The sequence below is a fragment of the Fringilla coelebs genome (genome assembly GCF_963513975.1).
Source record: "Fringilla coelebs genome assembly, chromosome: 2".
In the NCBI taxonomy this organism is placed as follows: Eukaryota; Metazoa; Chordata; class Aves; order Passeriformes; family Fringillidae; genus Fringilla; species Fringilla coelebs.
This window is the reverse complement of record NC_140029.1, coordinates 72133217-72151619: the sequence shown is the minus strand read 5'-3', so window position 1 is coordinate 72151619 and position 18403 is coordinate 72133217. Positions and strand designations below refer to the sequence as shown.

At 36.7% G+C, this 18403-nt stretch overlaps 1 protein-coding gene across 1 annotated transcript in view; it reads right to left on the bottom strand.

Moving 5' to 3' along the window:
• Window positions 1–811: 811 nt before the first annotated feature.
• The window catches only part of SACS (sacsin molecular chaperone), a gene marked incomplete at its 5' end in the record, with an annotated part of 39003 nt that continues 21411 nt past the window's right edge, over window positions 812–18403 (bottom strand). Inside the window, 2 exons of the mRNA XM_084226965.1 lie at window positions 812–14187; window positions 18126–18217. Coding sequence (XP_084083091.1) covers window positions 2630–14187; window positions 18126–18217 — 11650 coding nt within the window. The 3' untranslated portion in view covers window positions 812–2629. The remainder of the gene's footprint in view (window positions 14188–18125; window positions 18218–18403) is intronic.

The following is an 18403-nucleotide window of genomic DNA, read 5'->3' as shown; positions in this document are numbered from 1 at the left end:
TTCTAAGCCTCCATAGCTGACTTAGACACATTGTCAAGTCTCCCAGCTGAGCCAAAAGGAAGAATCAATTAAGCATTTTATTTATTTGTTTTTCTTTTTAATCAGGAATTAAATGGCACTTACAAAATCATGGTCTGTCAGAATATGGTTTCCCGGTCTCACAAAGCCTCTTTATTTGTGTTAGCTGTTACAGTGAGTTAAGCAAATTAGAAACTATGAGACTTCCAACTGAGACACCTCTCTTGCCTGTCCCTCTGCAGCCATCTGTAAATTTTATTGTTAGTTTCAATTCAGGAATAACAGAATTAATTAGTTTTTCTGTGTCATTCCAGTTTTCTTTCTCAACTTGATTCAGAGTTTAAAATTGTTTCAGACCATGAGCTTCTTAAGAACTGGGACCATTTTCTCTGTCAGTGTGAGTGCTCAACAGAATATACAGACTAAACAAAATTAAAGTTAGAATAGTTTAGTGATTCTGCACAGCCATTTTAACAGTTCTTTATAATAATACTGGTAAGGCAACATAAGTTGCTTATAAAACACAATTATACACTTAGAAGATTTTCTTCCTCAAGAGCTCACATAATAGACACAGGAGAGTGTTCATGGTGCTCCTGTTACACTTTTGCATACTTCCATGAGACCTTATGTTTTAGCTCCATTTAAAATGAAAAGCATGAGAACTGTTTCCTTTTCAAGTATTTTGCTTACCCTGAAGACTATTCATCTGACTTAATGCACAAAGCAAGAACCACAAAGGAATCTATTTTAAGAACATAGGGAATTAACTAAACTGATTTATTTCATGGCACACCAAGATTTGTGTTTTACTTACATGCTATTTATTGCAAAAAAACCAGCAAAATGTACAATTTGTTTGAGAAAACTGCAAACATTTGTCATTGAAAAAAAAAAGCAAGTTTCCTTTTCAATAGTATTTTAATATTTGTACAATTATTTAGAATTAATCAAAAAAAGATTGTGTATTTACCTATAGAAAAGCTTCAAATAATAGGTAAGGTTTTAGCTTACATTATAAAACCAAAACACATTGGACTGAAATATGTGTGCATTTTTCTTTATTAAATTTATGGCACTTAATTTAATAGCAGAAATAATAATAATCAGGCTCCACAATCAGAAGCAGTATCATTTTCCAATGGTCACATTTCTTTGAGAACAAGGCCTTTATAATATACTCAAAACTGAGGCAGACCTCATTGAGATTTTTTGTTTTTGTATTACAACACTATCACAGCTATATCAGCTGTATCAGCAAGCTTGCTGTTATTTTCCTTTGTATTCTGTAAGTTAAATTGCAGTTTCACTGTGCTGTCAAGTAGACAAGTGTAACAGCATGCCACTGGAAAATGTTTGAATTTATGTTTAATGTGGCTGATCCAGCAAAAAAAAAACAAAACTTTCATTTAGCCTTATCCTTCCATTTTTTTTTTTTTTTTTTTTTTTTACAAAAAGCTAATGTTGAACATACTGCATGACATTACCAAAAGTATTACAAACTATGAAACAAAGAGTGTGAGCTAATAGTCAGATTTCTCAAGGGCTGTAGTGAATAACAAAATAAAACCAGCATTATATTGCAGCACCTTTAAACAAGTAACAAAAACCAGTGCTCTGTGTACACCAAAAATGAGTTACTGAATTGTACTATTACCAATGTTTGTGGAAAAATATATATATATGTACACACACAAAGGCACACACGCAGGGGAAAAAAAGGAACTCAAGCATTTAGGCATCTGAAAACTGAGTTTCGGTGTTCCAAAAAAAATCATAAAACACCATATAATAATGTTCACAGATTTTATATCATCCACATGCTGTTTCATCAAACAAAAGATGACAGGTTCTAAAAAAAAAAAGTAAATAATTATTTTATAACAAAGTAAATGCAAACAATGCATGACATGAAGTGCCATGTTAAATCAAGTATCATTATTCAGCATTAAAATAACTACCAATTTACATGTACTAAACTATCCTTTAAATGTTTACAGTGTGATGCTGCAGCAAATTTATAATCAGATCCAGCTGATAAGAGTATTACTATGAGTGACATGAATGTCCACAAAATGCAAAAGAATACAGATATGCTTTGGAGCAATATCTCCAAAGTTATTTTAACTTCCCCCCCATTTCCCATTTCATTGTATGTCCAGTCTTAAGATTAGTACATTGAAAACTGACATTATCCTTTCAGAAACATTACATTAAGTGAAATAAATCTAATAAGGAGTTATAATTACAGGCTTTATCTAACAGAAAGCTAAGCTTTGGTTATTTAAAGTGCAGTTCAATAATATGCCAATTAATCACAATGTTGTGCATACATCTAATTTTTGCAGCTCAATTTCCTTGCAAATTCTAAAAAATATTCAGGTTTTACAGTTTGCTTAACAGCAGGCTCAGTTAAGGAAAAAAAAAATCCCATTTAAGTAAATTTCAGTTCTAGGTACCTCGGTACAATCCACCTTTGTGCACAACACTTCTAAACTGCTTGGCACCATGCAACCTCTTGGACGTTCCATAATCTCCACAACTGCATTTGTGTGCCACCATTGAAACACCTAATTCTTGATAAAACAGTCCCCTAACCTCTTCGAATAATTTATACTTTTTGTTGTATGAAGTTTTCAAGTTTTATTATGATGCAAGCAGTACATTCCATCACTCTCATGGCAACTTCTGAAGTAAACCTATCATTGGGAATCTGTGGAAAAGGAAGTAAGTCAGGATACCTAGTTTTTAAGCTATCTACTCCATAAGCCTCCAAGGTCTGAACGTCATTTGAAAGTCCTTCAAGTTGCTGACTGTACTCCTCTATTTTTTGTGCAAGGGCTGCTGGTTTTATGTCTTTGTCTGACTTGCCCTTCACAGCATAGTCAGCTGCAATCAAGGCTAGTTTAGTAGAAAGGTAGCACTTAAAGCACACCCATTCATTGGCATTTTTATGAAGGTCATTTCGTGCGGCGGAAAAGTTGGCTCGGGCCTGCCTAAGCCATCGGCGTGCCTCCACGGGATTGCCAACGGACCTGAATGTAGGTGGGACGAAAAAGCGCTGGGAGTAAGAGGGCCCTGTGGAGGAGGGACACTTTTCTTTGTACTGTTGCCTTTCAGATTTGTGGCTCGTTGCTTCCTGATTCCATGAAGTGTAAAATCTCTGAAATGAAAATTTATCTGACTGAAATCGAGAAGCAGAAGATGAAAATGGTCTCCTTGACGCTCTGTCCATATTTTGATCCATAAAGGCCTGTTTTTCCATCCTGTTAATCTCATTCTGCAAATGTTTGAAAACCTCATTAGCTATATCAAGATTCTCTGCATTTTTATCTGGATGCCATTTAAGATACAGCCTCCTAATAATCTTTTTTCTTTCAGATTCTGGAAGCTTCCAAGCCTGTTCAATCACAGATGTCACTTCTCTTAATATTTCTGGCAACGAGTTTGACTTTATCTTTTTTGGAGAGTGGTGTTTTGAGGACATTGTTTTGTGGCTGTCTCTACCAGTGAAGATAGGTGGAATTGCCCTCGGTCCATGTGCTGGAAATTCTGTAGGACTGGTTGGGGTAGAAGGTGTGCTATCCCTGCCTTGAGAGCTTTCCTCTGGTCTGGAAAATTTGTACAAGTCAAGGGAGCTCACTATTTTATATTCACTATATCCAATATCAATCTGGTAAATCTTCCCTAGAAAACTGGGGCTTTCGTCATCTTCTCTTTCTACTTCTTGCACGATGATTGCATAGGTATAAGTAGGCTGATATGATCCATATATATCACCACCTTCAGAATCAACGAGGTAACCAACATATTCACCAGGATAAAATACATTCATTGGATCCATTAGAAGGGTATAGTGAATTTCAGCTGGTATGGGAGTGCCAGGTGTTGGTAGTTCAAGTTTTGATGGCTCAGAAGAGTCATACTTCACTCCTAAGCTGTCAAGCTTCTCGCTGATCCGATAAATATCGTTACAACCCAGCATGGCAATTAAATATGAGGTATCAGAAATCAGGTTGTCAGTTGCAGATTTTAAGGTCATGGCTAATGCTAAGAGGAAATTTATGTCCTTGCTGTCAGAATGCTGTATGTAAAGCAATATTACTGCATTTCCATATCTCTTCAAGAAAGCAAATGTTTCACTTTTGCTGTGGGGAATAGGAGCGAACCCTTTAACTCTTAATGTTGTTTGCAGCTTCTCAAAACAGGAAACTTTCAAACCTTCTCGCAAAGCTTTGCAAAGTCGTATTGCTTTTTCTTCGTTAGCCAGGAAAGCGTTGTCATTTTCATGCTTCATAATCCTAATGAGTCCTGTGATGAACTGCTCTGAAGACAACAGTAACTGTAACCTTCCCTGCAAAGAACATAACGCTCCAAACTGACAAATTTTGGGTGACTCCTCATCTAACTGTTCTTCAAGTATACTGCTAAGTAAGCGAGGCCTCAGCTTCTGAGGGAATAACATTATCAGTTTAGTGTGAAAGCCATGGTCTTTGCCTAAGTAACACTGGCTGAGATCAACAAGCATCTGCACACCAATGTTACCTTGGATTCTGCTTTTGTAGTGGGGTGCATCATCAAAAACTAAGATACTGGACTTTACCAACCTACCATCTTGACTGGGAAGGTAAAGGGCAAAATCTCTCATGTTCTCAAGGTCATTCCTAACCTTTACAGAATCATTCTGAAGACTTTTGAAGAGGCCTGAAACCACTCTTTTAACTGTGCGCATTTCATTGGGATCCAATTGCTTTCCTTCCGAGCTCTTATATATGCGACCTAGAACTTCAACATACTGCTTTGTTGAAATAATGTCTTCAGTGCCCAAATGTTTAAATAACTGATGGAAAGTACCAAGTTCTAAAGGAAGTTTGTAGAGATAAGGTTTAAAATCAGATTCATACTCAAGGTTTATTACCACCTCCTCAGGCTTAAGGAGCTTCCAACCTTCTTCCACCATTACAAAAGAAACTCCTCGAAGCTGAAAGCGGAATTCCCTCTTCTCTGTACTAAGAAACTCATAAATGCTTCTTAGGACCTTTGCCCTAGTTTTCACCATGTCCTCATCCAAAGTTGTTATGTTGCATATGTTCCTGCAGTTATTGATAACTTTGTCCAGAGGAGGGTCCAAATTAACATTCAGCATGGCTAAAACTTGCTCAAGCTGTTCTTGTGCACCAAGACTACTCCCCTCTTGCTCTTTGATGCTTAAAGGCGTTGCTTTCTCAGGAAGAATAGGACATGATGTCCACAGCAGCTGCAACACATCAGTCTGCTTGAATTTAGGGTTCACCTGTGCCCCATTGAATCGTATCAGAGGAAGAGTTCCATTAACTTCTTGATACTGAGGATGAAATCTCACAAATTCTGCTGGAGCTCGCTCAGGGCACAGAAAAGGAATTAAAGACAATTCTTTCAGAAAATTTCCTGAAAAAAGGTCAGCTCTTTCTTGAAATATATGATGGAGGAGAACGTCAACAGTATTCTGTAGCATTTCTTTAGACCAGTTTTCTGTATTTGCTCGCATGCTGATTTCCTTAGCAAACTGCAGTAACTGCTGCTGTGAAATGATGAATTTCAATCCTATATGTCGCAGAAAAGTTACCCATGATGGAAGGAACGCCGCTTGATTTTTTGGTTTTGTAAGTTGCTCTAGCTTCTTAAAAAAATCTTGAGGTATAAAGAATTTTTCAGGCAGCATAACTTCAAAGACTTTAACAGTCCTGTCATAAAAGTACTTTGCAGGTTTTAACCTATTGCTTGCATCATGAATGATCAAAATGCTTTCAAGCTTTTCAAACAGCTGCTCTTTCATTTCTGAAGCTTCTTCAATGCTAGTTAGCCTATTCTTTAAGTAGATCAAATGTTCTAATTTTGCATCGTAAGACAGGCTTTCAATTTTTGGCAAAAGATGTTTCAAGTACACTTCAAGATCATCCACAGAGACGCAGCCAAGCATAGTATACAAATCTTTCAAATGAACCTTCTCCTCAAGAAAAGCTGATGAAGTTGACTGTGTCCATCTGTCTACTTCTACTGATGGGATGCTTTTTGTGAGGACATAGCATGTCCCATATTTTGCAATGCTGATGTATCGGCCACTGATTGATTTGTAACATGGAAGAGACTTTAAAATTTTAATGTCATCCTGAGATGTCAAATGACATAAATTGCAATTGAAGTACATTAGGAGAGCCTCAAAGTCACTTTCTGCTAACTTTTCAGTCTTAAAAGTTGATGTCTGTACCATATATTGTATGGCTTTCAGAATGCTGGAAGGATTATCTATGTTTGCTGTACGTCCCGACAACAAAGGCACTAAAGCACTGTCTTTGGAGCAGATTTTGTTCAATGCCAGCTGAATGCAGCCCGTTTTCATTAAAGCATGGAAGACTTTATCACTCTGAGCATTTGGAAAGACGGCTATATGCATGATGCTGAGTGGCAGCAAGACATCACACTCTGGCACAACCAGATGATTGGCTGAGACAGTAAACTTTACACCTGGGAGCAAAGTCCAGTCCTTCAAAGTTTCAATAACACCATCAAATTTTGCTTGTGTATCTTCTTGCTCTTCCTTAATATTTAGAGACTCACTGATAAAATGCCAAGCACTCTTAAGCCAAGATTCACTGGCAAAGTTTTCCTTCCATTTCATACAATTTCTAGTTTTATACTCTCTAGGCAGCACAGATGATAACAATTCAGCAAAACTTTTGATATCAAAGACTTTTGCTACTTCACTGCTGAGCAGAATGTTGTTGTATCTCAAATACAATGTGTTCATAAAGAGATCCTTCCGTGACGGAATTAATTCATGGTATGTTGTCAAGAACTTTGGTCGCTTTGAATCAAAAACTTGCAAAACATTGTCAAGAGTAATGAGGAGTGGCAAACCCTCAATTTGGATTTCATTTTCTTCTGCATCTTTGAAACAGTAGTCAACCAGGAGTTTGAGGCTGTGGAACAGTTTCAAATTTGTCTGCTGAAGACGACAGGGTAACTTTCCAATGTGGCAGTTAGAGTCTGGAAAAGAAAATGTCATCAAAAACAATCGGACATCAGCAGGTGTCACATAGGTGACAGGAATATCTGCATCTACCAAACAGTGGTAGAGATTTGCAGTCTCATCACAGTTGTATACCAAATTAAATCCAATTTCTAAGAGTAAATGCTTTAGTCTGTAAACATTTTCGGCCACTGTCTTCCGTGTTGTGATGTTGTATTCTGTGTTTTTGAGGTGCTGCAATTCATCTTGTAGCAAATTGTCAAAAAATGGTCTGCCTTTGTTCACAGTAGACATGTTAACCCATGTGATGATAACAGCAGAATGCAAATCAGAACCATCAACATTTGGAGCTCTCATAACAGGTAAAAGACGCTTCAAATCTTCATAAATGCAACTGTAAACTGCTTTCACTAAGCAATACCAGTCTGGTTGAATATCTAGTCTATTGACTGGAAAAAAGGATAAAAACTTTTTTAAAGTGTCTTTCACAGCATGAATAGGTGTGTTTTGCAGCACTGATACTGTAGGGTCAGTGCCTGGAAAATACCTCTTCTTCAGCTGAATCAGCAGCTCAACATAGGCTGGTGCAATCAGCGCTGTCATTAGACTACTATTCCAGTCACTTCTTACTCCAACACCGTTATCATCACGCCACAGATTTCTTCTTGCAGAGTCCAGAGCAAAGTGTCCATTCACATGGAAAGGTAATCCAGTTTCTAATGATAAGGGTAAGAAACAGAATGCTCGGTGGGGTTTTTTGTAATTGTGAGTAATGCAAGCTGCTACTCCACCACGAGGGAAAAGAGTAATGTCCTCATTCTTGTGGGCTGAGACCACACTTTTGGATACCTTTTCCATGGCAGAAAAGCCTGACCTGTTACAAATTAACCAAGTGGTGAGATTTCCTTCAGAGTCTTCAGTATCCATTGTGTAAGTAATCTGCTGTACAGGTATTTCACTTAGCTGCTTCTTTTTAGTTACACTGTCAATCACAGATGCATGGAATTGTTTTCGTTTCAGTCTGTCTCCATCAGTGATTTTGCCTTGTACAGAATACAGGACATTCAGTGCTCCTGTTGTTTTTTCTATCTCACAAATAGAAATTTTTTCCATATGGTTCAAAAACATTAGGAGTTCTGCTCCATCTGTACGCAGCTTATCCAAAAGATTTTGGACCATTCTATCTGAGCACGGAACTGACGAAATTTCTGATACTTTCGCCATTTCTCCATTTCGAAGAGGAAACCTAAACATTGTGCAATTGTCCAGTTTAAAGTGATTTCCTAAGTAGAGATCCAGTACATCTGAGAACTGTGTTCTGAAATCTGCATCTAAATCTCTAAACATGCGGCCAGGACTTGTTGATGTTGAACCTGGTGCATATCTCGCATGAGGATCGAAGATGCAAAGTATATCATTGCCAGACAGGAAAGAAGGGCAATCCGTAATGTGATAAACAGAATTGAAACCTATACCATATTGTCCAGTTTTACAGGGATTTCCTACTTTTGTACCTTTTCCAAGGTTCTGGATTCCCCGAATATCATCTTCTGTAAAAGGCTGATTGTTGTAAACACACAGTGCTGGTCCTTGAAGTGGTGCCCATTTCTCATCAAATATTCTGTCGGCTGGATGCTGTCTAGGATCAAACACAAAACAGATCTCTGTAGCTTTTGCATCATCTGCATTCTGAAGGAGCTCTTTCAGCATTTCTTTTTCTGAAGGGTAAGCATTCAAAATGCTTTTAATTCTACTAGTCAGTTTTTCTTTCTGGCCAAATTCTGTTCCAAGGGTAGTAAAACAGATATTTGATGCATATCTTTCTAAAGCTTTGTGGCGTTTTGGTATTGCTCCAAGCTTCACTGCAACTTCTCTTGGAATATCGCCATGACAATATTTAACAGTCGTGTCTTTAACTTTTATCCATGGACAGTCATTGTAACACAAAGATTTTGCAGGCAGAAGTGCAAGACGAGTATCTGGCAACAATATCTCACCGTACTTTTTCTCACAAAATTCCTGCTTCTTCTCTCTAATGAGGCCCCATATTCCTTCGCTAATTATTCTCCTGCAGAGCTGAAAGCTGTCTTCTGTTAGTTGTTTGGTCCCTCTCTCCTGATTTATTAATTCCAGAACTACAGCAAAGTCTTCAACTGTGAAAGCCTGTCTTACACCCACACTTTCAAACAGCTCACGGAAACTATTTTTGTATTTGTTAGGCAATTGATAGAGATAGGGTGCTGCCTCAAAATTCAAATGAAAAGACACTTTGGATGGATCAGCATACACATTCTCAACCAAAATAAAACTACAGTTTGTTAGCTGTTCAATTATCATGGCTTTTGTTGATTCATTCTCTAACATTGCTTCATGCAGATATTTGTAACAAGCATTAGTGATGTTTTCTTGATACAACGTGATTCCATCAAATGACTTTGCAACTTCTTCTAACTGATTTATGACTAAATTAACAGCCGGTTTCTTAAGTAAACCCAAAAATTCTTTGACGGCTAATGACAAAGTACCGCAACCTTTAAAAGAGTGGGAATTTTCATTAAGAATTGGTTGTATGAGGCAAACTATATCTTGATGATCAGCAGTGAAAAGATCATTTGCCGAAAACATTGCTTCAGGCTGAAAATCACTGCCTTTCCAGTGCAGTGAGAAGCCTGCTGGTTTGCTAAGGAAAGGAAGGAAAGGAATGTTTTGACATTTTGCAGCAAATTCTTTAGCTCTAGGATCTCTAGATTTTAATTTTTCATCAATAAGACTCAATATAATGCTGCTCCTGAGACAAGCTGCAGCATGATCAGTCTTGTTAATCTCAGCTACTGACTCTGCACGTTCTATCAGATCTTCCCATAAAATATCATCTTTAGCCATTCCCAACTGCACAAGTTTAACCAAAATAACAGGGTTAAGATAATCCTGAGTGGTACCATAAGGAAATCTTCCGTCCTCAGCATCATACAACTTTGCAACTCTTCCTTCAGGATGGATCAGTCTTGATGGTGTAACTAATGAATGTCCGTCCAATGAACAGGGAATACATGGAGTAGCACGAAGAATTCCTGAGAACTCCTCAAGTTTTTCATTGAGAACATAACGCATCAGAGGATCACGTAGCTCTGGATCAATCTCCTGAATATTAGGGAAAAATACCTCAGAAAAGAACTGTTTCTCAGAGAAAGTGTTCTCCAGTAATATGTATTTGCATCCCGCTTCTTCAAATCCTGTCTTTACCCAGGATGGAAGATCTACAGCACACAGATTTTTGGAACCAGTTTTTTTAAGGTACTTCAGAAAGATCTTGAAGGCTGACGGCCCAACGTCTGGCCGTTTCAGTATGGAGTCATCTAAAAATCTTACATTCTTCATGGAAACCCAAGACGAACCATCAGAAAACACTTTGATCCCTTCTTTGCTTTTCATATGAGCTATGTCCTCATAAAACCCTTGACAAATAACAGAAAAATCATCGTGAACTGAATCAGGATCTGGCCACACTGCACAGTAACTGTAGTCAACGAGCTCACCATTGATTGCCATGTCACGTAAAACACAAAGGGCTTCTATGTAGGCTTTTACAATAACATGCCTCATGAATACTGTATTCCATCTTCCTTTTGTGTCTGTTTTCCAGATCTCTTTCCGATTTGAAGTAACTGCAAAGCAGCCATTTATGTGGAGAGGTAAGCCTGTTTTTATTCGCAGAGGTAAATAGCAGAATACTTCACCTATGTTGTTGCAATTAGGTTTCACAATCCATTTTTGATCCTGGGTTTCAGACAGCAACACTCCTACACCACCACAAGGAACTAGGCCTAGTCTTCGTCCACTTTCATGCAAAGAAAATTTCAAAGCATCTCCAACATCCATGCAAGAACATATAAGCCATGTTGTTGAATCTACTGTTTTCTGTGGCAATTCATCACCTGATCTTTTTGTCTGTCCTGATTTAGCCATTTCAAAGAAAGCAGCTGGATCATCTTCGGTACCTCTGAAAAGTGGAGACTGTAAATCAGCAATCCGCCTGAACACATGGTGAAATTCCTCTACCACTATCTGCAGGATACATGATGACTTTGGTGTTTCAGTGGGAAGCTTTTTAGTACTGCTGCTGCACACCTTCATGAGTTTAGCTGCTTCCTTTAAAACACTTACGTTTGGTGCACTCAAGGCTTTGGAAGAACACAGATTTTTTCTGATAGTGACAACATCTTGTGCCACGCCGGGATCCTCTGCTTCAATTTTCAAGTACTTCAAAACCATTGAATTTACACTCTGAGCAAATATTATCAGTCTGTGACCGCAAATGCTAAATTCATCCACAAGAGAGTAAATGTCTGCTGTATTGTAGGATGCACTGCTGACTTCACTCACTTTAGCTTCCTGCTGAGTCCTAAAGGACAGCCTGAAAAGTGTTCCTTTGTAGCTATACGGAGATTCTACTGACAGTGGTAGCTGGCAACCAAAAACTCCTATAAATGGCTTAAACTGATTTGGAAATTTTCGCAGTCTCTTCTGTTGCTTACTCCAGTTGATTTTGATGCCAGGGTTAGATTTATCTCTGATATGCTTACTTATGTGGTTGACATTTGGATCAAACATAATCATGAATTCCCGGCTCAAAATAATAGGAACATCAGTGATATGATAAACAGAATTGAATCCCAGTCCAAATTTTCCTACTTTGTCGACTTCACTCCTTTTTAGAGACTCTCCTAATCGAGTTATATTTAGGAAATCGGAGTCGGAAAACTCAGAATTATTGAATGACCACAAAGCTGGACCATGACATGCTGCCATTCCTGGATCCAGAAGGTTCTCTCTTATATCCATATTTCTTCTCATGTCAATCAGGAAATTACATTCCGTTGCATTAGCATCATCAGCGTTTTGAAGAAGCTCCTTAAAGATATCTGAAATGGAAGGGTATTCTTCCAATATGTTTTTAATTCTCACAGTCAGAGGCTCTCTTTGCCCAGATTGCTCAAACCCCATATTTTCTGGATTAATCAGTCTTGTGCTAAGGCATGGGACATTTAACCACTCAGCGGTTTTCATTGGTATGTCTTCGTGCACCAAAATTATGGGTTCAACAGAATCCTCAAGCAGATCATTTAAGTCATCAACTTTGATGTCACAGTAACAGCACTCATGAATTGGCTTCATTGCAAGTTTATAAGGAAGTTTGCCACTGTAGAGCGGCATGGGCGTATGCAGACTCGCGGGGATCTGATTGCTGTAGAGCCATCTTATGATGCTCAACATAATGTGAAGGCTTTGCTTACTCTCTTGTTCCGAGAGAGACTGCTCACTCTTCAGATAGATTTTCTGAATGACCATAGAAACGTGGTCTGGTGTTAACTCTTCAATTGAACCACAACATTTAAACAACTGGTGAAACTTCGCCATAGTTTTTGGAACATAATGTAGATAAGGCTGGAGATCAAGATCAGGAACTGATTTTATAACTGCTTGTGTGAGGGAACAAAATGTTTTACCTGTCCAAACCCAGGGAAATTTCAGGGCTTTAAAAGCTTCTTTCCCTTCTTCTAGATGATCATGCATAAATCCATAAATCTCAAGCAAGATATGCTGAAATTGATAGTAGTCCTCATCACTGAAGGTTTTAGAACTATGCCAGTCAACGACCACCTTGAAATGTTTCAAGACTGCCTTTATGCTGGGCTTGGTGGGGATGCCAAGTGCTTTCTCTATATCCAACAGTACATTTTCCACAAGAGGAACTGAGGAACCAACTAAAATTGCGTGTGATATATCACACATTTCTGGTGGTGAACACAGATTACAGTGATCTCCTTTCCAGACCAAGGATCCTGGATAATTTGGAGGCCTTTCCTTACTTGCAGGAATCCATTTTATCTTTTTCATTGCAGCTTTTGTTTCAGATGATTGAAGCAGCGTATGGTTTTTGTTCAATATTGTTAAGAGCGTTCTAGCTTTTAACAGCAAATCATGATTGGTGTCAGAGTCAGCATGTAAACTTTCAATTTTTTTTGCCACTCTCAAGATATCATTTTCATCAAGATTGGCTTCATTTTTTAAGCCTATTTGTCTCAGTGAATGAAGAATATCTGAGGATGTAAAAATAACAGGGGGGAAGCAACTTTCCTCCTCAGCATAAAACAAATGTTGCAGAAGTTCTACCTCAGGATCAAAGAGTTCGTTTGCTGACATTATCTTTTCCGGTGAGATCTGAATAAACTTTAGTGGTGTCAGCCAATCTATCACATCTGTATTCTCATTTTTCAGAAAAGTCAGATTTTCAAGAACCCATTGCATTATCTGTGCTGTTTCATCATATGAATAAAAATCACTTCTTATGTCTTCTATAACAAACTTCAAGCAGTCTGTGCTCTTTAGCTGTTCTATTTTCAACAAATTAGCTAAGCGAATAGTTGCTTCATCGCTGCTGTCAATTATTGGAACAGAAAACCTTACACCAGGAGGAATTTTGGCAGTGTGGTGTAAAACCTTACTACCTTTTAGCCCAGTAAAAACAGGGACGCTTTCATCAGATGATTTTTCAATTCTTTTAAATATTAGCAATTCCTGAATAATTCTCTTCTCTTTTTCATTTGCATCTGTTAAACTAGCTAAGAATGCCCTAAGAGCATCTTTATGTGTCGGTGGGAATGATGCAACCTGATTGCATAGTTTCTGTAAGGACATTTTTTCCATTATTTGTAAAACAGCACTTGGCAATGATGGATGCACATATTTTTTTATAAGTGGATGTTGGATAGAAATATCCAGTTTCTTAAGTACAACTCCACCAACTTTCTGAATAATATCAGCTAAATATTCTGGGAGCTGAGTCTCAGATTCGTCTTCCAGAATGATGGGGGATGGATTCCTAAATCTAACCAGTTCCATCGAGGTTTGATTTTCATCCAGCAGCGTCTTGGGGATAAGTGGCATTTCATCAAACACACTCAAATCATCAGAAAAATGTATGTATAGATTCTTCCAGACCATCTTCAGCCAGGAAACTGACGGGTGCTTTTTTTCTTCCAAGCCTGGATACCACTGTACAACCACATCTCTCCCAGGCCACACGCTGTTCATAATTTCTTTAATGAGCCGGGCAAACCTTTCTGGGTTCAGGAGCTGCAGCTGAGTGCATGGCCTCCCTGAAATTACAGCAAAGGGAAAAGCTGTGAAAATCACAGAGCAGAGTTACTTAGCAAATGGCTTCAGGGGACAAAGGAAAAAGAAAAGAAGCGGAAAAAAGTCTAATCTGTGCCCTGTCTTTTTGTAGAAAAAAAATGTTTGTTAACCAGGACTGCATATACCAGCATCCTTTACTTTCAGGAATTAATTAAAAGAAAACACATTCCATATTAGTATGAAAATATAAACAAACTGAAAATTATCAGTATGTTATTATATTTGTTAGTTTAACACGAAAGTTCTCAGGCACACATAGCAACTAGAGATTTAGAATTGAACTTCAAACTTTTTTTTTTGCTTAGTTAATTCTTTACCCAACTTATTTGCCTAGCGGTAAATAAAAATCTAATCCTTTATTTGTCTATAATTGGAAATGTTCAAATAGATTTGAAAGATTATTTATTAGATATAGCAAAGTGGTTCAGGTACAGCTGCTCTTACAACTAAAACTGACAAATAACTAGACTCTGGTAGGAAGTGCTGAAACTAAGTCTATATGGTTTTATTCTTATTATTGAAGTTCTCACTAAAAGAAATATATCTTTACACTCATGTCTTAATTATCATTAGGGAAGTTTATACTTAAAAACTACAGAACTTCTCGGAGTAAAACAGCACAGAATAAAAAAATACCACTACCTCCCAACGCATCAGAAATGATGACAGAAGTGAAATAATGACAGAAGTGAAAGCAAGACATCTCTTTGAATTTCAGATCTTTCATCACACATCTAGATAACATTGCCATTTTCTTGAAGGCAACAGTCCAAATAAAGATTGAGACAGTTAAAGACATCCTTCAGAAAAAAAATCTCTCTTCTTTCACTTCATACCTACAGAGCTACAGACTCTGATAGCTCTACTGAACAGAAAAACAGGTAAACACATCAGCCTTGTAAAAGCGAGGAAAACTTGCAGAAAGGGCCCATGGAAGATAAGAATCTACTTAAAAGCTCAACTTAAACCCCATTTTTTAAATTTGAGAAGTTAAAAATACTGGTTTTAAAACAGTAAGATACAGGAAATCTTAAAGTACTAGAAATCTTCCTGCATGTAAAATTATTAAATATATATAAATAAACCAATGAAAATGTTGATTATTTCCATGTAACATAATTACAAGGTTTTCTTCATCAATATGCATTTTCCCCTCAGCTGTATTTAGAAATCTTTCTATAATTATGTTAGGTTGTTATCTCTTGACAGCACTATTTGGCAAGTTTTTTACAAGAAAGCTGTGGCAATGAGAAAAACTAATCACCAAATTCACACAAATATCAAGCTTCAGTCCAAACCAGTACATCTTCAATTAATAACCATACCTGAAAATCCCCAGAGAAGCTGTTGGGCTAGAATATAATCAAATTATTTTTAGAAAACATCCTGTGAACTACATATTAATACACTAAGTATAGAAACAGTTACTAACTAGACAAATACAGTTCACATTTTAGGAGAGTAAAAGATCTGTTTGTCTTTGAACAGCACAATAAAAACAATTGCATCCCGTCTCAAAGAAATAATATAAAAAATTTCTGTTTCTGCAATTGCAGCAGAAATCTCTCTGATGTAATTTCTACAGATATATAAAAAAAATCTTTGTCAGATTAAGATTTCTAAACCTGTCAAAACCCCCTCTAATACTTATTATTTATAGTAACATACAAATTTTATGATAGTGCAGTTGTACAATTACGCAGAATCATTGAGTGAAGAATAATTTAGGAAGAGGGAGAATGAAAAGTAGGACACCTGAATCTTGAAAAGGATTATCTAATAGTATTTAATAATTCTGAGAACATTTAGAAGAATATTTGCCATATTTATTTACAAAAATAAGTTCTTCTAATGAATGGGAGGTGTACTACCAAGAACAAGTCCCTAGAAAAATATCATCCAAATTGCCAGAATAAAAGAGAGACTTAAATGCAATAAAAAGCAAGACTTAAATGTGACCTAAAATTTCCCCAGTAACTAAAAGGAGTAGAAATACTTCATTGCAGTTCTGAGACTAAGCAAGGGAAGGAATGTCCTAGAACTCAGCAAGGGACTGGTTTAATAACACACAGGGGTTTTTCTGTTTCTGTCATCTCTGTGTTTTCTGTTTAAGATGCATTCAAGCATATCTGTATTTTGTTTTGGCTGTTTTGCTCTGGTTTTTAATTTAAGCCTGCTTTTAGACTGCTTTGTGACATTCACTCAGAGGAAATTGTCTGACAAAGTACATTTCAAAAATCAGCTCAAGGTTTCATCACACAGAAGAGGCATTTTTCAATACTAACATTGCTGTCTTGCATGAAACCTTCATCCCTCTAACCTCACTGTGGTTGTCTTGATACCTTTATATATCCATTTCTTAACAGGTACAATTAAATAGTAGCTCCTTTTGGTTCTATACTAGATCATGAATATTCCCTGTCTGGAAACACAATTTAAAGTAGTCATTACTTTCAACTTTACATCCTGTTTAAAAATAGTACAGAGGGAAATTAACAGTAGAGAAAAAAAAATTAAGTATATTCTAATGCATTCAAAGACACAGCATCCTTCATCTAATAATATGCTGATAGGACTTTGAAAATTCTGCTTTTTTAAATAAGGTTTTTCTTTGTAATAATTTCAGACTTGATGTCCTTCATATTTAATTAAAGTCACAGATTTAATATATTCAATACATTTAATATTAAATATTTACATGTTTTACTCTATGCAAAACGTTACTCAATTATTTTAATTTTTTCATAGGTTGCTATAGTTTAAAAATTTATCATCTTGCCTCAGGATTACCTTATTTTTCTTTTGTGTTTGATAAAGAAGAAATGATCAAAACATGGGAAAAGGAGGAGCTTTAGAACTCAGCAAAGGGATTAATAAAGAGGAAAGATTTAAATTATTGAAGGCGAAAGCATAGAAGAAACAGAGACTAAATGACTGAAGATCATAATAAAGGATATAAAGAAAAGCAAATCAAATCAAGACTGTGAATAACAATATTCTACATCTAGTTCTAACATCTTCAGTCTAAGAAAGAATTCTGATGAATCAAGTAACTAAAAAAAATATTTCCTGAAAAGTACATTTTCTAGACATTGAAGAACCGCTTACTTTTAAATAGTATTAGTATATGGTGAACTAACAAGTGGCTTGATTTGTGAATTGTGTTTACATGAAAATATTTCTGAGATTTAGGCTTCAAATTTATCAATCAAATGGTAAACACAGGGGTGGAAAGGTAAGTGCAGTGCAGACAAACTCTGAGAAGAATAGATACCAGAAAAAAAATTTATTGTGAGGACAGTTAAACATCGACATATCTTGTCTACAGATAAAACAAATTCCTTCACCATGTCTTTTGATCATGATTGGGAGTATTTCAGTAGGTCCACACTGACATAACCATAAACCATGAATTAAGAATCAGGAAACACATGATGAAATTATTTGATCTACAGTATGCTTGAGGCTAGATACTTAAACTGATTTAATCTGGATTAAAACAAATGTACTGATCACCTGCAGTTGTGAGTTAAAAGATGATCCACAGTACTAAAACCATGACACAGCTATTGCATATGCAAATACTATAAATATAAAACAGAATTAAGACTGTCTTAAGTGGAAGAATACTATTTGAATAGAATTCTTCACCCTTGAATACATTTCGCTAAATTTCATCAAAAATTTTCATCCTTCTTCCTTTGCCTTTTTGTTCATTTATTATTTTCATTTGTGTCATTTCAATTCAAAGAAGTCTATCATATCTTAATGGGGTTTTTTTTAGATGACTGTCTTATTTATGGAAACTCAACTTCAAGAGACATTACTTTAAACTTAGGTTTAGAGCTAGTTCTGTTTGAACCATTAAAAGTTCTGTAAGAAAATACAAAAGACACATTACCTCGGCTTTTGGCGGCTTCTTTCAAAGCAGCAAGGACCTCAGGCTTCAAGTCATCAGAGAGTAACCTTCCCTCCAGGCCAGGAAAGAGTGATCTAGCACACCATGATAAAAGAGAAAAATCATTTTAAAAAAGGCTCCACACTTAAGCAAAGCCTCATTTATTTGTGTTACTGTATAGACATCACCGGCATGGTAATCATCATGGTAGAACAGAGTAGCATGCAAAGCAATCATGTGCATATGCAGACTAGGGCTTTCAGTGGGTATCTTCTGACAAA